Source organism: Neomonachus schauinslandi, chromosome 16 (genome assembly GCF_002201575.2).
Source record: "Neomonachus schauinslandi chromosome 16, ASM220157v2, whole genome shotgun sequence".
NCBI lineage: Eukaryota > Metazoa > Chordata > Mammalia > Carnivora > Phocidae > Neomonachus > Neomonachus schauinslandi.
The window spans coordinates 1260576-1282782 of record NC_058418.1 but is presented as its reverse complement, the minus strand read 5'-3'; the positions used below and the strand labels follow the sequence as shown (position 1 = coordinate 1282782).

At 46.0% G+C, this 22207-nt stretch overlaps 2 protein-coding genes across 2 annotated transcripts in view; both read left to right on the top strand.

The window, feature by feature from the left end:
• The first annotated feature begins 256 nt into the window (after window positions 1–256).
• On the top strand, window positions 257–11946 carry LOC110573652 (zinc finger protein 154-like). Its single transcript, XM_044911329.1, is given in 9 exon segments — window positions 257–298; window positions 591–717; window positions 3637–3645; window positions 4458–4672; window positions 8477–8603; window positions 9434–9462; window positions 10379–11435; window positions 11769–11861; window positions 11864–11946. Coding segments are annotated over 9 exon segments (1782 nt in total).
• An 8687-nt stretch (window positions 11947–20633) lies between these two features.
• LOC110573724 (zinc finger protein 154-like) overlaps window positions 20634–22207 on the top strand; it is a 5797-nt gene continuing 4223 nt past the window's right edge. The window contains exons 1-2 of the mRNA XM_021682334.2: window positions 20634–20666; window positions 21583–21590. Coding sequence (XP_021538009.2) covers window positions 20634–20666; window positions 21583–21590 — 41 coding nt within the window. The remainder of the gene's footprint in view (window positions 20667–21582; window positions 21591–22207) is intronic.

Here is a 22207-nt window from a genome sequence, read left to right as displayed (position 1 = left end):
ATGCAACAAGGAGCCTCAGAGCAGCGCTAGGACTGCCTCTGACAGGAGGGTCCATCAGAGGCCTGGGGTAGCCCCGGATGTGTTCTATTTGGCAAGCACTGCCTGGGTGCCACGGGCAGAGTGGCCTGTGGGGAAGCCAGAGATGCCTGTGGCATGGGCTAGAAAGTGGCTGTGGTGTTGGGGATCTAGCAGCCATGATATGAAGGGAGAGCAGGTGCAGTCCCAAGAGTGATGTGCAAATGGGGACAGAGTACGAATGAATTACTCAGGGTCTTTGTCCTCAGCATTTGAGCAGAGGGTGAGCCCAAGTTTGGCTGTGTGTGGCACGATCTGAGGAACTCCAGGGCAGCTGACTGTCAGGAGAGTGGTGGCACTCTGTATGCCAGGTCTAGAAAGGAGATGACAACCTCTCTCCCCATCTGTTCCTACTGATGACTGGCAACAGTGAGGAGTTTGACACGAGGAAGAGTGGGTACCCGTGGAGCAGGACCTGCATCTCCTCTGAGTTGGGGAGCTGGGGAGGGGGGCCATGGCCCGGGGGTCTTGGTTAGAGAGGCTGCTTATGCATTGCTCTGCCCTCATCATGACAGGGCCATGTGACCTTTGAGGATGTGGCTGTGTACTTCTCCCAGGAGGAGTGGGGGCTCCTTGACGAGGCTCAGAGACATCTGTACCGCACCGTGATGCTGCAGAACTTGGCACTGATGGCCTCCCTGGGTAAGGAGCCTCATTCCCACACCATTGCCTTATATGAGGCTCTGCTCTTCTCCTTTTTCCAAGGGTCTTTGTCCTTCCCAGAGCTGGGCCATGGGCATTGCTTCCTTTCCTGGTTTCTTGGCATAGGTGTTGTGTTTGCTGGGCCTGGGCTTTCTGAAACCCCAACATATTCCGCCTTGAAGCCTCTTGCAGAAGGGTTTGGTTTCTGAGTCTTGTAGCCTGTCCTGCCAGTGCATTTGGCTTTGCACCTCCTTGGTAAGGTGACTGTTCACATCTGTTGCAGATGTGTCACAATTTCTGCCCCTGCCTTTATCAGATATTGCTTGGACCTTGTCTGTCTCAGGAATTACAGGCACGTAAGTGGTCATGATCGGCACAGAGCACTAGGCTGTTACAGTAAGCCTCCCCTTCAAGGTTCTTTGTGTGATCAGTTTTGTTCAGTGGTGTCATGGGTTGAGACACCCCGGGCTGGTGTTGTCTACTCAACTGCTGTGTTTTCCCCTTCGAACTTCCATCTTCTAGGTCCCATTTAGTCACCCAACTTGAGCCAGGGGCTGGAGGGGAGCTCTGGGTGCTTGACAGAGTGGACAAATCTCCAAAGATTAATGGAGTCCTGGGTCTGGTGAGTAGGAGCTGTGAGAAGGTATGATTTCAGGACTGAGTACAAATTATACCAGGCAAATGTCCTTTGCATTTTCCTGAGTGCCAATAAGATTATTTTTTAAAAATTATTGTTTGCCTTTTGTAATTCTAATCTAAAATGGTATGCAAGAGCTTTGCAGTCTCTGGTTTTAAATCTTTCTCTTGTTAATTTGTAGGACTTATTAAATGTATTTATTATTTATATATTAACTCTAAAAATTATAGATGACTCAATATTTTCTCACTTGTGTTCTTGTTATTTCAATTTTTATGGGTTTTTTGATAATAGAAACCTGCTATTTTCATATAGTTTGTGTATATGTTTTTTTTTTTAAAGATTTATTTATTTGACAGAGAGAGACAGCGAGAGAGGGAACACAAGCAGGGGGGGTGAGAGAGGGAGAAGCAGGCTTCCCGCTGAGCAAGGAGCCCAATGTGGGGCTCGATCCCAGGACCCTGGGATCATGACCTGAGCCAAAGGTAGACGCTTAACGACTGAGCCACCCAGGTGCCCCTGTGTATAAGTTTTGATAATTTTTATATTTGGCTTGAGAGATCCTGCTCTATAATTTCACAAATATATTTTCTTCCACGATCTTGTTAAGAGTTACATATTTTTTATTCCTGTTAAGCCTTCTTTATCTGAAATTAATTTTTCTGTATGATTAAGAGCAGAGATGAAAATTTGAGTTTAACCAGTTGGATACCCTATTTCCCCTGAACAATTTTTTAAGCAGCCATTTTCCAATGTTCTGTAGCACTAACATAGCCCAGTCTTGCACGAGGAATCTAAATATGTGAGTGCTTCTTTATAACCTTTATAATTTACTCTGCTAGGTTTGAACTTGAATTCCATGCCATTATGCCAATAAGACACTGTTTTCTTATTTTAAATTTATGACTTGCATTAATCTTTTATAGAAAATTACTACAAACTTTTATATTAAAATAATTTTTGTATCTTCTTTTGAAAAAGATTTTATTTATTTATTTGAGAGAGAAAGAGCAAGAGAGAGAGCATGAGCGGGGGGGAGGGGTAAAGGGAGAGGGAGAGGGAGAAGCAGACTTCCCACTGAAAAGGGAACCCAACGCAGGACTCATTCCCAGGACCCTGGAATCATGATCTGAGCTGAAGGCAGATGCTTAACCAACTGAGCCAGCTAGGCTCCCTTGGAGAATTCATTTGATGGGGAAGCTCATGTCCCCCTTTCTTTTTTTTTTTTTTTAAGATTTTATTTATTTACTTGACAGAGAGAGCAAGAGAGCACAAGCAGGGGGAACAGTAGAGGGAGAGGGAGAAGCAGGCTCCGCATGGAGCAGGGAGCCCCATGTGGGGCTCGATCCCAGGACCCTGAGATCATGACCTGAGCTGAAGGCAGACACTTAACCATCTGAGCCACCCAGGTGCCCCCATGTCCCCCTTTCTAAGAGCAGGAGTTACTTAATTCGGATCCTCCCTTTATTGCCCAACACTCTATGATTATGGGAATATCATGATCTTTTATTGTCTTTATATTTATGAAGTCTTTAAGGCCTGGATGATCAGTAACCACAGCAATTTCAGATTTATAAGATTCTGATGTGGGCTTTTATATGAGCAAATTTTATTAATTCCCACACTACGTCTTCTTACCTAAGTGTTTTAGATTTAAATTTATTTTTAAAAAAGATTTAAATTTATTTTATGATGTCTCTTCCAAAAGATCACAAATCTTGGGCGCCTGGGTGGCTCAGTCGGTTGAGCGACTGCCTTCGGCTCAGGTCATGATCCTGGAGTCCCGCATCGGGCTCCCTGCTCGGCAGGGAGTCTGCTTCTCCCTCTGCCCCTCCCCCCTCTCATGTGCTCTCTCTCATTCTCTCTCTCTGAAATAAATAAATAAAATCTTTAAAAAAAAAAATCACAAATCTTTCCTTTTTTATTAGTTTACTTCACTGTTCTAGGTCTATTACATATTTTTTTTTAAGTAGGCTCCATGCCCAGCTCAGAGCCCAACAGGTAGCTTAAACTCACAACCCCGAAATCAAGACCTGAGCTGAGATCAAGAGTTGGATGCTTAACTGACTGAGCCACCCAGGCGCCTCTCTGTTACATATTTTTATTCTATTAGTTATGTCCCAAATTGCTCTTTTCAATATTAAGTGGTGTTTTAAAAATTATAAAAATTTAAATTTAATAACTATAACTTTCACTAAGTTTTTTAAGAAATCAATTCTGTGTAAATGTCAGGTGGCTATCCACTCTGACACCCCCTCCTCTGCTCCTTTTCCCCTCCCTAGCCCAGGCAGGTAACCCCGCTTCACCAGCTGAAGATCCTTCTAAACCGATCTACGTTCAGTCACTAAGATCTCTTTTTAAATCACATCTGCTGATTTACAGCTAAGTGAATTCACCTTCACACACATATATATGAAAATTAAAAACTGAAACCTCACTAAAATGTAGCGAGGAGGTTTCGGCAAGGGAGTTCTCATGCACTACCACTTACAGCCAATTGCAGACCCAACAGGAAGAGATACACCTGACCTAACAAATGGATACTACTTTACTATCCCAGCTGGATAAAGAAAACTTTGCTTATTCCCCAACTCAGCAACTCAGCCAATGAGAAGCCACTCTACTTCGAACTCCCAGTTTATTCCAATGGACTTTTAGTTTGTAACAGCCTTCCCAACTTACCTCTTTTCTCCGTAACAGTGGGTACCTCTCCTTTGTCCTTTGCCTACGGCTTTGCGTAGTTTGTTCGTCCTGGATTACAATTCTCTTTTATTCCGAAATAAGCCCATCTTTGGCTGGTGAAATAACTGGAAGTTTTGTTTTAAGGTTAACAGGGTTTGCTGACTCTAATTTGGTGGGTTTTTAATTTGTCCTTTCATAGGGGCCGCCCGGCCCCCAATATGCAGGCGAGGGGGAGAGGCTCTTACCCCGCAAGCCACGGATTAGGGGAACTACGCTACCCAGAAGGCTGTGCTCCCAGCTTCCGGATCACGCTGGCCAATGAGGGCGCACACCGGGGCGTTTCCAAGAGGGCGAAAGGCCAGGGGGCGGGGCTTCCCGCCTGGTCCTCGTGGAGGCGCTGATTCTGGTCCTGGTCCCGTAGTCCCTGCCGTAGTCCGCCGGAGGGAACTAGAACCTAGAGGAGCAGGAGAAGACACGTGTGCTCCGCCCGGGAGCGGGCCTGAGGTTCGGTGTGAGCACGGCTGCGGGGAGCCGCTTTCGGGGCCTCCTGCCGGTCTCCGCCATTATCGCGCGTCCCTGGCCCGGTTGAACCCGCAGATTACTATGGTGACGGCCAGGCTGAAGTACCCGGCCCAGGTGAGAGGGTGTTCTGTCCGAACCCCGAGGGGGTGGGTCTCCTGCCTAGGACAGTGCAGTCCAGGCCCAGGTCCCCAGAACCTGGGGCGCTCGTGGGCGGGGGCCCCATTTCTGGCCCCCCGTGGGGTGCGTGTGGCTGGACCGGCCCGTGCGAAGCCGTGGGGGCGCGCGTGAGCCGGGAGCCTCCGGGAGAGCGGGGTCCGACTGGCGTCGGCAGGGAGCCGCTGGGCGGTCGGGGAGAGGGCGCTGGGGGCCTTGGAGGGTTGTGCGTGGAAGAGGGACGCGGGCTGGGTTGGAGTTGTACAGTCTTTCGAAGGCTGCTCAGGGGAGAACGGGCTTCGGGAGCCAGGGAGGCTGCTGCAGAAGACTCGAAACAATAATGCTGGTTTCTGGACCTCTGGAGCAGTGGCTGTAAGAGGAATGTAAGTAGTAAGATTCCTGATCATCTTAAAGATAAAACCGGAAGATTTCCTGCTGCAGCGAGTGTGGCTGTGAGCAGAAGGACAGGATCAAAGACTGTCCAGTCCTTCTTCTGCCTGAATATCTGGACGCGCTGAGACGAGGAAACTGGTGTGAGGAGCAGGTTTCAGGGAGAGTTTAGGAGTTGGATTTTGGACTTACTGTTTCCGAGCTCCCAAAGTAGAGGTGACATACAGGCAGCTGGAATCTCTGCTCTGGACTCAGCGGAAGCTGGCTCAGTGATGTCCGTACAGTAATAGCCTAAGTCCTGGACCAGGACCAAGCCTGGATCTCAGATTTAGGATGGAAAGATCCGAACACTTCTTTGAGATAGGCCCCGAGATGAAGGAAGAGAGGCTGGGGCTGGAGGGCAGGCAAGAGTGCCTGCAGATGGGAGGGTCCTGTGGTCCAGGGCTTTAAGGTGGTGGGGGAGAGGAAGGTATAATGAGTAAGGAGCCCTGCTGGGATGGAAATGGAAGGGGAGGTGTGAGGGCATGTGAGAGTCTCTGCTCTGAAGACTCAGCGACTGTCTACTCTCTGTGGAGCCAGGGAAGGGCCAGCCTGGCTGGTGGAGCAGCCCAGGTTCATGAAGGTCTGTCTCATAGGTGCCTCAGCTCTCCCAGGAAGTACAAGTTCAAAACGGTATAACTTCAGCCAGTTGAACGTATGCAAGCAAGTAATAATTGATTGGACTAGCAATATACCTCTGTGACAAAATGTATGTATATATGTATTTGGAGTTTTGTCCTGGACTCTTGCCATAGATCTCCTAAAACCCTTGGAATTTCCTGGGTGTTAGGAGTGGTTTTTGTAATCATAACTGTCTCCTTTTATCACACAGGAGTTTATTCTAATGAAGTGACTTGGGGTGCGGCTCCTAGATAGCCTCAAGTTGGGGCTGGTCACCAGAAAGACCAGGTGATTAGAACTTTGAACTTTTGGGGTGCCTGGTCTCAGATGGAAGAGCATGAGACTCTTGATCTTGGGGTCGTGAGTTTGAGCCCCACATTGGGTATAGAGATTACTTAAAAATAAATAAATGTTTTTGTTTTTTTGTTTTAAAGACATTTCACTTTTAGCCACCCCCCCCCCACCCCTCCCAGATGGGAGAAGAGCTGGAGGTATAAAAATTGTTGAGCTGTGAGATTCAGGGAGCCTCCAGGATGGTGAACACATTGAAATAATAGAAGTGCTGGGAGGTTGTGCTCACTGGTCCTGCTCCCCATCCCCATGGTCCTGGCACATAGGTAAAAGAGATAGTGACATCCTCAGGCCCTTTGTTCTGAGCCGTGGGGTCATCTTAGGTGCAGGGTCCTTAATCAAGGCCAGAAGTTGTGTTGAGGTGTCCCATTTCTCTAGTCCCTAAGGTGAACCTAAGGTCCACATGGGAGTGTTCAGTGAACTGCAGGACTACATTAAATCTGGGAACAGAGATTGAGGGCCAAGAGTCAGTCCTCAAGTAGCAGCCTGAGGAACTGGGTCTGCTGAGGGCAGTGGGTCCATGGAAGGTTTGGAGCAGGGAAGGGAAGTGATCTGACTCAGGTCTAATCCGGCTACTCTGCCTGCAGAGTGGAGGACAGATTGTGGGGGTGAGGGTGGAGGCAGAGAGACCCCAGTGGAGGCTGCAGTTCTGGTGAAGGTTAATGGTAGCTGGATCATAGCACTGGCTCCATAGTTGGAGAAGACTGTTTTGTTTGTTTCTTTTTTTTTTTTTTAAAGATTTTATTTATTTATTCATGAGAGAGAGAGAGAGGCAGAGCGAGAAGCAGGCTTCCCGCCGAGCAGGGAGCCCAATGCGGGACTCGATCCCAGGACCCTGAGATCATGACCTGAGCCGAAGGCAGATGCTTAACCATCTGAGCCACCCAGGCGCCCGACTGTTTTGTTTCTAGGTTATTTTGTAAGTAGGGATGATTTTCCGCTGTACAGGGTGAGAGAGAATCTAGGATTACTCCAGGATGTTTGGCTTTAGCTGGAAGTGTGAAAGTGCCATTGCTGAGATGGAAAGTCCATAGCAGGAGTACTTAACAGCAGCACTCTGAGGAGGAGTTAGGTTTGTGCCATGTTGTGTCTGAGATACTGCAGGGACCTCTGAGTGGAGGTGGCAGGTGGGCATGTAGAAACACCTGGATTTCAGGGAAGGGGTTCAGGTTTGAAGACACCCCTCAGCGGTGGCAGGCATGTAGACCATGTCACATTTAAGAGGGTGCACTCTGCAGATCATGGAGCCAATGCCATTACAGGGGAAGGATGGGGAGGATATTCTCCGTGGACTGGCGCACTTGGCTTGGCACCTGGATAGGGATGGCTGTCATCACTAAGACTAGGAAGTACGGTGACCTGAGTGTGTGTGTGGGGGGCTGTGCGGGAACAAGCCTCAGGTGGGGGTCCACGTGGTGGCACAGGATTCCCAGGGGCTGGATGCAAGATTTACCGAAAGGCAGAGCAGTGATGGAGATCAGATGACACTGTGTAAGTCGTGGTACTTTTTTCCCTCCACAGGTTCAGTTTTGTGACAGCTCTTGCTGGAACCTGAAGCGTGTCAGATGGGATGACAGATTAGCTTAAGGGAAAAGGAGGTCAGCTGAGAGTCTCTTGGGCTGTGGTAGGAGAAGTGGGGCTGGGCTTTGATTGAGAGGAGGTGGAGAGAGGAAAGGTGTGACTGGTGTGGGGACAGCACAAGCAACACTGAGGAGGAGGGTTTGGGGGTCCGACTCCTACACAGGCTAGGGTAGCTGAAGTTGGAAAACAGAGCCAGACCCGGTGGGGCGGTCCTCAGTGCTAGGACTGCCTCTGGGAGGAGGGTCCATCAGAGGCCCTGGGGCAGCCCTGGATCCTGTTGCATTTGGCAAACACTGCCCAGGTGCCACATGCAGAATGACATATGGGGAGACCAGAGAGATGCCTGGGACAAGGACGAGAGGTGGCAGTGGTGTCACGGATGAGTGGTCGTGGCCTGGCACACGAGAGAGGGGTGACCCCATTGTGCTGTGCAGATGCGGAGGGAGTGAGGATGCACTCAGTGTCCTTGTACTCAGGGCTTAAGCCAGAAGGCTGAGCGTAAGTGACATATGGGGCATGATCAGTATGACCCCAGGAGAGCTGACTATGAAGAGAGTGCCAGGGACCCTATGCACCAGCCTAGAGGGCAGGTAAGACTGCCTCTCTCCCCATCTGTTCCTACTGATGACTGGCAACAGTGAGGAGTTTGACACGAGGAAGAGTGGGTACCCGTGGAGCAGGACCTGCATCTCCTCTGAGTTGGGGAGCTGGGGAGGGGGGCCATGGCCCGGGGGTCTTGGTTAGAGAGGCTGCTTATGCATTGCTCTGCCCTCATCATGACAGGGCCATGTGACCTTTGAGGATGTGGCTGTGTACTTCTCCCAGGAGGAGTGGGGGCTCCTTGACGAGGCTCAGAGACATCTGTACCGCACCGTGATGCTGGAGAACTTGGCACTGATGGCCTCCCTGGGTAAGGAGCCTCATTCCCACACCATTGCCCTATATGAGGCTCTGCTCTTCTCCTTTTTCCAAGGGTCTTTGTCCTTCCCAGAGCTGGGCCATAGGCATTGCTTCCTTTCCTGGTTTCTTGGCGTAGGTGTTGTGTTTGCTGGGCCTGGGCTTTCTGAAACCCCAACATATTCTGCCTTGAAGCCTCTTGCAGAAGGGTTTGGTTTCTGAGTCTTGGACCTGCCTGATCAATTCTGATTAGCTTTGCCCCTCCTTACTTTGCTGACTGTTCCCATTTGTGGAAGATCTGTGTCACAGGTTCTGCCCCTTCTGTTTTGTGTACTGCCTGTCTCGGGAATTATAGACAACGACATGGTCAGTATTTGCAGGCTACCCTAAATTATTTTTGCAAGACTGTCCTCAAAATCTTCCTAGTAATAAACTTCTTTCCTGTAGTCTATCAGTGGTTGGGTCACTCTGGACCAGTGTCGTCCTCTTTTTTATTTATTTATTTATTTATTTTTTAAAGGTTTTATTTACTTATTTGACAGAGAGAGACACAGTGAGAGAGGGAACACAAGCAGGGGGAGTGGGAGAGGGAGAAGCAGGCTTCCCACTGAGCAGGGAGCCCGACGCGGGGCTCCATCCCAGGACGCCGGGATCACGACCTGAGCCGAAGGCAGACGCTTAACGACTGAGCCACCCAGGCGCCCCACCAGTGTCGTCCTCTTAACTGCCCTGTTTTCTCCTGAGGACTTCAATCTGCTAGGTCCCAGAAAATTGCCTAGGTTGAGCTGAGGGGTAGAGGAGAACCCTGGGTGCCTGATAGCTCAAACACCTCTCCAACCATAGGAAGGGGGATTAATGGAATCCTGGGCCTGGTGAGTAGGAGCAGTGGGAAGGCATGATTTCAAGACTGAGTATAAATCGTACCAGGAAACCATCCTTTGCTCACTACTATTTTAGTACCAAGGCTCATGGCCATACCTCATTTCAATCCTTCCTCCCCATCCTTGACATTTTGCCCACTTGTCATTTTTGCTGTGACTTCTAGTCCCTGGCTATCCCCTACATCTATGTCCCTCACATCTTTCCCCTTTCTGTCTTTCTGCAATGTTCTGCAACATTAGCCTACACTCTGTGTGTCATGAGATGTGTGCACACAGCCCTAAATGGTTGACCACCAGCTAAAAGGCAATTGCTTTTTCCTGGAGTGGGACACACATTCTACACAGCACACACTTGTCACCAGCAGACAAGGTCCTGCTGAGAACCCCTGGCAGAGGAGTGAGTTGTACCAGACCTCTCTTGCTAGCACAGCACTGTATCCTACTTTCTTGCTCGTTGTGAGGCCCCCGTCCCCACAGACACTGTTCTGTAACCATCAGAGGCCGAGTGCTATACAGTGTCCCCTTCCTTCACCTGATCCTGGCTCCTTTGTCCTGAAAACATGGACTCAGTCCTGTTTGTGTCCTACACACATTTGTAATGGGCTGTCCTGTCCCGCCAAAGCCTATAATACACTTCACCAGCATTTTTCCGCTCTCAGGTTGTTGGCATGGGGTAAAAACTGAGGAAGCTTTTTCTGAGCAATGTGTTTTTATGGAAAGAGTGTCACAGACCAGGACTCCAGACCCGGGCCTGTCTATCCCAAAGGCTCATTCCTGCAATGTGTGTATCCTAGCGGAGAAAGACGTCTTGTACCTTGCTGAGCACGAAGGAACATGTGCTGGACTGAAACCATGCACCTGTGGGCCTTGTGGAAAACTGTGCTCGTTTAGTTCTTACTTACACCAGCACCAGAAGCAGAACTGTGGAGAGAAGGACCTTGGAAGGGAGGAGAACGGGGCTTTGTTTGTGAAGAGCAAAATCCTCATGTCAGACAATATTTTCACCTGTGGAGAGGTTGAGGATTATTCCCTGGGCAGCATGGGCCTTCTCCAGCACCAGGCCATCCCCAGCGAAGAGTATCCACACAGAGGCAGAGGGAGCAGGGCAGTTTCTCACACTGTGCGACGGCAGCACAGCACACGTGGGCAAGCCTGCCGCAAAAAAGTTAAATTTATGGAGCAGCAGAGTGCTTACACTGGAGAAAGCCTTCATAAGTGCAGTCAATGTGAAAAATCCTTCGTCTCCAAAAAAAGACTTCTTGAGCACCAGAGAATCCACACTGGAGGAAAGCCTCATGAGTGTAGCAAATGTGGGAAGTTCTTTAAGTACAAATCTAGTCTTAATCAACACTGGAAAGTTCACACTGGAGAAAGGCCTCATAAGTGCAGTGACTGCGGGAAGTCCTTCATCTATAAAAGCAGACTTCTTGAGCACCAGAGAATCCATACTAGAGAAAGGCCTTATAAGTGCAATGACTGCGGGAAGTCTTTCATCTATAAAAAGAGACTTCTTGAGCACCAGAGAATCCACACTGGAGAAAGGCCTTATAAATGCAGCGAATGTGAAAAGTCCTTCTTCTACAAAAGAATACTCCTTGAGCACCAGAGAATCCATACTGGAGAAAAGCCTTATGAGTGTAATGAATGTGGGAAGTTCTTGAGACACAAATCTAGCCTTAATCATCACTGGAAAGTTCACACTGGAGAAAGGCCTCATAAGTGCAGTGAATGTGGGAAGTCCTTCATCCATAAAAAGAGACTTCTTGAACACCAGAGAATCCACACTGGAGAAAGACTTTATAAATGCAGCGCATGTGAAAAGTCCTTTGTCTACAAAAGCAGACTTCTTGAGCATCAGAGAATTCACACTGGAGAAAAGCCTTATGAGTGCAGCCAATGTGGGAAGTTCTTCAGACACAGCTCCACCCTCCTTAAACACCAGAAAGTTCACACCGGAGAAGGCCGTCTCAGCATGGTAAATGTGGAAATCTTTCATCCGCAAAAAAAGATTTCTTTTGCACCAGAGAATCCACATCAGAGAAAAGTTTTATGAATGCAGCAAATATGGGTAAACCTTCATAAAAAGGTTTGAATTCAATGAGCACCAGAGAGTTCACCCTGGAGAAAAGCCATATGAATGTAATGAATGTGGGAAATTCTTTAGACACTGATCATTGATCCGCTCACATTCAACACCAAAAAGTTCATGCTGGAGAGAGGCCTTGAATATGTGTAATGAATGTGGGATGTCCTCCATTTACAAAAGAAATCTTGAGCACAGAGAATCCAAACTGGAGGAAGAACCTTTGAGTATAATGAATGTGGGAAAGCCTTCAGCCTCAAGGATAGACTTGTTCAGCACCACAAAGTCCACACTGGAGAAAAGGCTTTTTGTGCAGCAAATGTGGGAAGTATTTCAGTGGAAGATACTGCTTTATCAGGCACCAGAAAGTTCACAGTAGAGAAAGTCCTTAGTAGTAGACAAACACCTTGTTGTTTAAGCCACGTTGAAATTTGGAGGTTATGTGCACTTTGGGGGTAGGTTTAGGATAGAATTGTGGTTTGCCAGTGTGAAGGGGTGAACAGCTTTTGTGAGTCACAGTGTCATGTCAGAGGCACAGTACAAGTCAGAAAATACTTCTTTTTTGTTTAAGATTTTATTTATTTATTTGACAGAGACACAGCGAAAGAGGGAACACAAGCAGGGGGAGTGGCTTATAAGCGCAGCCAATGGGGGAAACAGGGTTCCCGCCGAGCAGGGAGCCCTATGTGGGGCTTGATCCCAGGACCCTGGGATCATGACCTGAGCCGAAGGCAGACGCTTAACGACTGAGCCACCCAGGTGCCCCAAGTCAGAAAATATTTCTTAGTCCTATTTTGGCTTCATTTGCATTGCTTCCAAAGGCATCCTGGGAAAGACTGCAGGGCTTTGTAATTAGTATGTAGCAGTGCATTCCTGAGTCACAGTGTAGGTGAATGTCTAACTTACTAAGGGATAGTCTAATATGTTGGTATCAGTTTACATTCTCACCAGAAAAACCAGGACCAGAGTTCCAGTTTCTTTATATCCTTACTCACACCTGGTATGGTCAGGCTTCCTAATTTCAGTGGTGTAATAGGTGTGTAATGGCACCTTGTGATTTTAATTTGTATTTCCCTAATGATGTGATGTTTAGATGTTTTTCATGTGTTAATTTCCAGCCATCATATCTTTTGAAATTTCTGTTCATATGATTTGTCATCTTAATTACTGAGTTTTGACGTTTGTCCATGGATTATTGATGAAAGTCTTCTATTTTAAATATTTGCCAATATATTCTTCTAGTCATGGTTTGGTCTTTTCAATCACTTTTCTTGTGAAAAAATTTTAAAATTTTAATGAAGTTGAATTTGTCCATTCTTTTACTGAATATCCTTTTGATCTTGTATACAAGAAATGTTTGCGAAAAAAAGTTTGCCAAATTTAAAGACATAATTTTTCCTATGTTTCTTTCTGTAAGTTTTTTTTTTAGTTTTTTTACTGATGTTTATGTGCCTTTCTCGGTTAATTTTTGGACATTCTTTAAAAAAATACATATATATGGATACCCAGGGGCACCTGGCTGGCTCAGTCAGTAGAGCATGTGACTCTTGATCTCAGGGTCAGGAGTTTGGTCCCCACCCTGGGCATACAGATTACTTAAAATAAAACAAAATGTGGATACCCAAGAGCTGCTGCCGTATTGATTTAAAAGATTATTCCTTCTCCTTTGAATTGGCTTTTGTATCTTCATTGAAGGTCATTCATTTCTCTGAATGTTTATTTCTGGACTCTCTTCTGTTGCATTTATCTATTTTATTCCATACTTTCATGTGTTGAATAATTTGTTTTGAAATCAAGGTCATGTACTCCTACAACTGTCTTCTTTTTCAAAGTTGTAGTGGTCAGTCTCGGTCCTTCACCTTTCCATATGAATTTTAGAATCTACTTGTCAGATGAACAGATAAAGATGATGTGGTATATATACAATGGAATACTACTCAGCCATCAAAAAATGAAATCTTGTCATTTGCAACGAACTAGAGGGATGGAACTAGAGGGTATTATGCTAAGCGAAATAAGTCAATTGGAGAAAGACAATTATTATATGATCTCACTCATATGTGGAATTTAAGAAACAAAGCGGAGGATCATAGGGGAAGAGAGGAAAAATAAAACAAGACTAAATCAGAGAGGGAGACAAACCATAAGAGACTCTTAATCATAGGAAACAACCTGAGGGTTGCTGGAGGGGATGGAAGCAGGGGGATGGGATCACTGGTTGATGGACATTAAGGAGGGCATATTATGTAATGAGCACTAGGTATTATATAAGACTGATGAATCACTGACCTCTACCTTTGAAACCAATAATACATTATATGTTAATTGGCTGAATTTAAATTTAAAATACAAATAAAAAATAGAATCCACTTGTCAATTTCTGTATCACAAAAAAGCCTACAAGGATTTTGTTTTGGATTGCATTTATTTTTTTTTAATTTTTTTATTGTTATGTTAATCACCATACATTACATCATTAGTTTTTGATGTAGTGTTCCATGATTCATCGTTTGTGCATAACACCCAGTGCTCCATGCAGAACGTGCCCTCTTTAATACCCATCACCAGGCTAACCCATCCTCCCACCCCCCTCCCCTCTAAAACCCTCAGTTTGTTTTTCAGAGTCCTTCGTCTCTCATGGTTCGTCTCCCCCTCCAATTTCCCCTCCTTCATTCTTCCCCTCCTATCTTCTTCTTCTTTTTTTTTTTTTTCTTAACATATAATGTATTATTTGTTTCAGAGGTACAGATCTGTGATTCAACAGTCTTGCACAATTCACAGCGCTTACCAGAGCACATACCCTCCCCAGTGTCTATCACCCAGTCACCCCACCCCTCCCACCCCACCCTCCACTCCAGCAACCCTCAGTTTGTTTCCTGCAATTAAGAATTCCTCATATCAGTGAGGTCATATGATACATGTCTTTCTCTGATTGACTTATTTCACTCAACATAATACCCTCCAGTTCTATCCACGTCGTTGCAAATGGCAAGATCTCATTCCTTTTGATGGCTGCATAATATTCCATTGTATATATATACCACATCCCCTTTATCCATTCATCTGTCACTGGGCATCTTGGCTCTTTCCACAGTTTGGCTATTGTGGACATTGCTGCTATAAACATCGGGGTGCACGTACCCCTTCGGATCCCTACATTTGTATCTTTGGGGTAAATACCCAGTAGTGCAATTGCTGGATCATGTGGTAGCTCTATCTTCAACTTTTTGAGGAACCTCCATACTGTTTTCCAGAGTGGTTGCACCAGCTTGCATTCCCACCAACAGTGTAGGAGGGTTCCCCTTTCTCTGCTGGATTGCATTTAATCTTCAATTTAGAAGGAATACTGAGTGTCCCAATCCATAAACATGATCTGTCTCCTTTTATTTAGATTTTATTGAAATTTTGTTCACAATTTTTTTTTAAGATTTTTTTTTTTTTTATTTGACAGAGAGCGAGAGCAGGAACACAAGCAGGGGGAGTGGGAGAGGGAGAAGCAGGCCTGCGGAGCAGGAAGCCCAATGCAGGGCTCGATCCCAGGACTCTGGGATCATGACCTGAGCCGAAGGCAGACACTTAACGACTGAGCCACCCAGGCGCCCCTTTTTTTAAGATTTTATTTTATTTATTTATTTTTTTTTTAAGATTTTTTATTTTTATTTATTTGACAGAGAGAGACAGCCAGAGAGGGAACACAAGCAAGGGGAGCGGGAGAGGGAGAAGCAGGCTTCCCGCATAGCAGGGAGCCCAATGTGGGGCTCGATCCCAGGACCTTGGGATCATGACCTGAGCCGAAGGCAGACGCTTAATGACTGAGCCACCCAGGTGCCCTAAGATTTTATTTTTAAGTCATCTGTATACCCAATGTGGGTCTTGAATCCACAACCCTGAGATTAAGAGTCAAATGCTCCACCTACTGAGCCAGCCAGGTACCCCTCTTAACAATGTGTTTTAGTTTTCTTTTTATAGCCCTCACATATCTTACATATCTCCAAGTATTTTCTACATCTGATGATATTATAAATGGTAATTTTTACATCAAATTTCAATTTGCCAATTGTTCGGTCTTGTTACACTGAAAGAGACATTAAACTAAGGATAGAAGAAATCCTCCTTAATCTTATAAATGATGTCTACGAAGAAACTCTTACAAATATTATATCTTATTATTCATTATTAAAATTTTCCCATGATATTAAAACAAAGGGCAGATAGCTGCTCCTTTCTCTTATTCACTTGTTCTGGAGTTCCAATTTCATTCAGTAAGGCAAGATGATGGATATGTAATAGTTGACAAGGAAAAAATAAACCATCTAAAATATTTCCTGTGTTGTCGTCTTCACTATGAGTCCAAATATAGATACCCAGTTTACTGCCTCAACCCATCCCAAACTCCTAATTTCTTCATTACCCATTCGCTGTTCTTTTCTTAGGACACATCACCTTCTATTACACTATGCAACTTAATATAATTTATGAATTGCATATTGCCTTTTCCATCAACTATGGAGTAAGTTCCAGAAGGGAAATTTCTTTTTACATTTTGTGCACTGCTAATTCCACGTTCCTAGAAATTTGTCTGAAACACATGAGGTACGTAATTGATGTGTTTTTTAAAAAGATTTATTTATTTTAGAGAGAGAGCGGGGGGGAGGGGCAGAGGGAGAAAGAGAAACCCAAGCAGACTCTGTGCTCAGCACAGAGCCCAATGCACGGCTTGATTTCATGAACCTGAGATCATGACCTGAGCTGAAAACGAGTCGGAGGCTTAACTGAGTATACAACCCTGGCGCCCCCAAAATTGATGTTTTAAAATGTCGAACAAAATGACAAAGCATATTTAACGTTTATTTGCCCAACTCTGGATATACTTTCTAACTCCACCCACAGTGTCTTTTCCTTCAGTTTCACTAACCTCAATGTTTACAGGAATGGCAAGAAATCCCATTTTGCAAAAAACCTTCAAATTCTCTGAAAAGCCCCAATAAGCATTTGGTTGGCTTACGTCCCTCACTTATTAGATCTCAGATTCCTTTACTCACAGTCTGTTGGGATTTTGATTGTTTATTTCAAAAGCAAGTTTTCCCCTTTCAGTTTGTGCCACTCCTGATGGATATCTTACTAAGCACTTTTAATAGCTTTCATTGGTTTGCTCAGTCTGAAATATTTTTCAGTTAATATTTACTCCTCATGCAGACACTGTCACTGCACTTATAGGTGAAATGATAATGATTTCCCAGCAAGCAGATGAGACCATGGAATTCCAGAACTTTGTCTTGGTGTATATGTCCCCCTTGCACAGATGCTGCCATGGCAGTCCCTGTCCTGGGAGCAAACACAATTTGGGAAGTAACTCTTCTTTTCAGGTATCCGATTCTTAGAAAATGTTGATCTCAGGAAACCCAGGATTAACTATTCTTTTTTTTTTTTTAAAGATTTTATTTATTTATTTGACACAGAGAGAGAGATAGCAAGAGCAGGAACACAGGCAGGGGGAGTGGGAGAGGGAGAAGCAGGCTTCCCGTGGAGCAGGGAGAAGTTTCTTGTTCTGTGTCCCTGACTTTTCTATTTTTTTCATTTTCAGTATAAAATGGTACTACGCATTGTCTTAATTTCCCTTGACTTTTTACTTATTTTTATAATTCTGGTATTTTATAATTAGGAATTATATATTATATATAATTATATATATAATAGTAATTATATATATAATTATATATAATAATTAATTAATAATAATAAATATTAAATATTTAATATTAGGAACATTATGAAAATATTTATATTGGAGTTATGTTAAATAATGTATTTATATTGTAAAAATATGTTTACATATATTATCTTGTGCTATACTTTGTCTCTGCTGTTATTTACTTCTGATCTTCATAGTTTAATAGTTTTAACTTTTGCTTCCATTTTCCTTAAAATTACCTCATTTTAATGTTATTTTTGCCAAATTTTAATTAGTAGGCTTATTTTTTGTTTTTAAAGATTTTATTTATTTATTTGAGAGAGAGCACATGAGAGGGGGGAGGGTCAGAGGGAGAAGCAGACTCCCCGCTGAGCAGGGAGCCCGATGTGGGACTCGATCCCGGGACTCCAGGATCATGACCTGAGCCGAAGGCAGTCGCTTAACCAACTGAGCCACCCAGGCACCCAGTAGGCTTATTTTTGAAATTTATCAATACCAACTGATTTTGCCAAAGCATGGTAAGTAAAGGACTTTAAGATACTTTGCAGGAATTTTTGTGTTGTATATAGCTCTTGGATTCTTTAATTGAAATATTTAATGTGAAAATTGGCAAGTTACATGCAGTTGTAAGAATTGTTACAGAGACATCTGTGTATGCTTTACCCAGTTTCTCCAATGGTAACATTTTCCAAGACCATATTATAATATCACAACAATGAAATTGTCATTGATATATCTACTGATCTCATACAGATTCCTCTAGTTGTACACAGTGTGTGTGTCTGTGTGTGTGTGTGTGTGTGTTCGTGTTCATTCTGGAGCATAGATTTTTACTTAAGAATATATTCTGGAGGGAAAAAAAGAATATATTCTGGAGGAGAGTCCACAGAGTCAGTTGTGCTGTCATGGAATGTATGTGTTCCTGAAAACCACCAAGCTATGCAAAATCCAAAATAAAAATCACAGGGCTTATTGAGATCCTCAAAATGTAATCAGTAAAACATAAAAAAAGAAGATAGAATCCCAATAAATGCCATAGCACAATTTTAAACCTGTTAAAAGTTTGAGAAACACAATGTAGTAAGTACAGCATTTAACCTTAAAAGCCTGAAATTTGTTTGTGGAAGTGGGTGTCAGAGGGTTGCAGTTGTGAGTTATTTTATGAAATAATGGAAGGAAGGTTACTTAAAATCAGTTGCCTAAAATTCACCCACCAGAAGTGAATGGGTTTGGCTCATAATACATGGTGAATTGGCATAGCCAGTAGATGTTTGACTTCTGTCCTTATGTGTGGCCGGTGGCTTGAAGGGAATAAGCAGCAAGCCGTCCCTGTAGGAGGAAAGTTCATAGGGTTGGGCCAAGACATGGTCATGTTTGTCCTTTAAACCTATTGCAAGAATCGAGATTTTAATTTGTAAAGAAGCATGTATTGAAAGGTTTGGAAAGGGAAGTGACATGATTTTACTTGGGAAAGATTAGTCATTCTGGCTACTATTTAAAGATTAGGCCATAAATTAACAAGTAAAGTAGGGAGATCATTGAGAGACAACTATAATAAATCAGGGGTGCGGAGATGGTAGCTGGATCAGCTATTAACATATTTAGTAGGGAGATACAGATTTTTTTGTCCTTTGAAAGTAAGTAGCACATGATTTGCTCATGAATGCTATGAGGGACAAGGGAGAACATGGTTAAGGGTGGCCTCCAGGTTGGTGTTCTGAGGACCTAGGATAATGGAGCTGTTATGAACCAAGATGGTGACTACTGGAGACAGCAGATTCAAGCCCATCTGGACATGCTGAGTAGGTGAATAGAGGCATGGGTTAGTTCCTGGAGGAAGTGTGATATATAGACGTAAATTTTGGAGTCCTAAGTACAGAGAGAGTGTCATCAGACACGAGCGTGGTTGAGGTTCCCCCACTGTAGTGAGTGTACATAGAAAAGAAGTGAGATCAGACACCTGAGCCTCATGTGGCGCTCTCATTTGTGCTCACATTTGTGCTCCTCCTATTCCTCCTATCCTGTCCCCCTTGCCCTTTTCCAGCTACTTGATCTCCTTCCACCTCACCAAGCTTTTTCTCATCTCTTTTTGGCACTTTATCTACCTTTGTGTTGGATTGTTTTAACCTGGCTCTCCCCGTGAGTGACTAGTCCTTAGTGTCAACTTGGTTATCACCTGCACAAAGTGGCTGCCCACACCTAGAATACAGAAAGGAGCTCTATTTCCCCTCCTTTCAGTTTAAACAGTTACTCAACTCCTTCCTCAATTTAATTTTTATTCCCTTCTAATCCTCCCTTTCCTCTCCCTCATTAGTTTTATTGATACATCTAGAGCAACAAGAGAACAAGAAGCATACGTTTTATTAGGTCATTGGCCATAGTAGTGAGTTGTGCCATTATCATTTTGTAAAAAGAACTGAATATATTTCAGGATATGGAGTAAGAAATAGGCTATGGATAAAACAGTACTGCTCACTGGGTTGGATACAATCACTGATAATTTAGGCAGGAAAGATATTTCCTGAGGGAACCGGAGCCTGGTTTACCCTTGTCCACTTGCTTTAGAGTGTCCAACATCCATTCCTCCTCTATTTTCATTGCCATGACCCTATCCCGAGGCTTCTCTACTGCCCCTGACCTAAAATTCTGAAACTAACAAAACTGACTCCAAAGTTTCGGGGTACCTGCATTTGAAAAGCAATAGCATGATGTTTATTAGCTTCCAGCTACGGAGCGAACGCGTTTTGTACCGAGTAACGATGGAATGATATGTCCATTTGGATCTGTGTCCTTTTGAGGGCATCTGAAATAATATTTTTGGCCTCTGAAGCAAGCTCGGCTTCGTGGAGTCTGAAATAACATGTTTCTAAACACTTTGGCGATCTGTTGCAACAACGTACCCAGAAGTGTGGGTGCTGATCTTCCCTAAGGAGGCAAGCTCCAGTCTCTCTTTGGCGAGGCCATTTCCTGGCCATCCTCGCGGTGCTGCCTGACTTACCTGGGAGGTAGGTGTGGGTACCTCCTTCGCGGAGTCTGCAGAGCTGTGGGAACTACATTACCCAGAATGCTCTGTCCGAGCGCCTGGCGGCGCTGAGCCAATGAAGGCTCAGGAGAGGGCCCTTCTGTGCAAGCACGTCGTATTGGGGCGGGACTTCCGGCGTCCTCTTCTTGGCGGTCATTTTGGCTTTTCAGGGCTTACCGTGGTTTAGGGATGCTGCTGTAGCACTGGTTTGGGAGTGAGCTGACGGGGTCAGAGAAGGGCCGGGAGGAGGCGCTGTCCCCACCGCGCAGATTTGGGTCCACGGCTCGGTGACGCCGCCCAGACTGCCCGCGCCGGGGCCGGGACGGGGACCGCCGGCTCGGGCGCCCGCTCCGCCACCGAGTCCGATGGCGGCGGCCGCGCGCAGGGACCCGGCTCAGGTGAGCGCTCGTCCCCCCACCCAGACCCCGAAGGCCCAGGCCCCGGTGTCCGGGACAGGCAGGCGGCGGCGGGCGGGGCCCCGTGCGGGAGCGGGCTCCGGGCCGAGGGCGGCCGGGGCCGAGGCTGGAGGGGGGCCGAGGCGGGAGGATTCTGCCCTCGTGGCGCCTGGCCATGCTTGCCTTCCTCTGGGGCCTGCCTCTTTTCACAGGTTTCATGAGGCCAGCCCGGGTCAGGGGAGGGTCTCAGTCCCTTACTGGTCCTGACCCCTCCCAGATGGTTTCTGGGATTAAGGTGTCTTGGGGCTCTGTCTGCCACTCTCCCAGTCCTAGTGTCTGGGAGACCTTGGAGAAAGTCCAGGCACAGAGTCCTGAGTCTAGGCTGAGGGTTACATGGAGGGGTTCTTGTTTCTGGCAACCAGCTGAAAGAGGTGCGCAAGGTTATCCTAGGAACGGGTACCCGTGTGTGCAAATGCTTGGAGGCAGCTGGGAGTGTCAAGGGAGCTGAAGATTTCCCTTTTTTTCCTCATGGAAACAAGGGGACAGGAGCAGGGCTGGAATGGCTGCCTTTGGGGTCGGTTGTCAATTCTGGAGGTACTAGGAGGTTTGATTAAGAGTAACGTGATCTTACCGAGGTTTTAGCAGGCCTCGTATGGCTGCACAGCGGAGAATGGACTCTGGGATAAGGGAGGGAGAAGGATGACCAGAAAGGAGGCTGCTGTAATAGGCCAGGTGAGTGTTGTTAGATGTACTGGTGGCCATCGAGGTGGGAGAAGTGGTTGGATCCTGCACTGGTTTTTTTAAGTAGGGCCAACCGGACTTTTTGATGTGGAAGGTGAAGGACAGAAAGGAAGGAGGTGGGGATAACCCCAAAGGTTTTGGTCTTAACAGCTGGAAGGACGAAGTTCCATCAACTGAGATGGGATAGTCAGTAATGGGTACGGAGTCCCCGCCCGCCGCCGCCTCCCTGTCCCGGACACCGGGGCCTGGGCCGCAGGGACGCGAGCCGGCGCCCCGCGCTCGGGCCTTCGGGGTATCAGGAGGTTTGTTTCAGCCATGTTAAGCCTGAGACGTTTCAGAGACTATTGAGCGGAGGCATTAAGTGGGCAGTTGCACACACGGTCTGGTAGGGAGGGGGTTTCAGGATGGAGCCATCCCAAAGGTGATTGCCGCAGTGTCAGCCAGGGTGGAGCTGTGGTTGCATTGAGGAAAGGGAATCTTCAGGTCCTGGTGGTAATACTGTCAGCAGTCCAAGAGGAAGACGGTGGGGGCCAAGAATGGGGCCTCTGGCTTGGACACCTGGGTGAGGGTGGAGGCTATTGGGTACGCAGGGGAAGGAGAAAAGTGGCTGGCAGGGAAGTGTGGGTAGGAGGATGATCTGGCAGGTAACCAAGGTTTCCAAGGGAAAAGTGGACGTGACAGGAATGTGGAGGCACAGGAGTAGTTGAGGCAGGATGATGTTCCCCAGGACTTTGTGGCGACCCTTGGGTAGGGCATGAGATGTTTCGGTCAGGACGGTAGGTTATTTCAGAGTCCACTGTGGT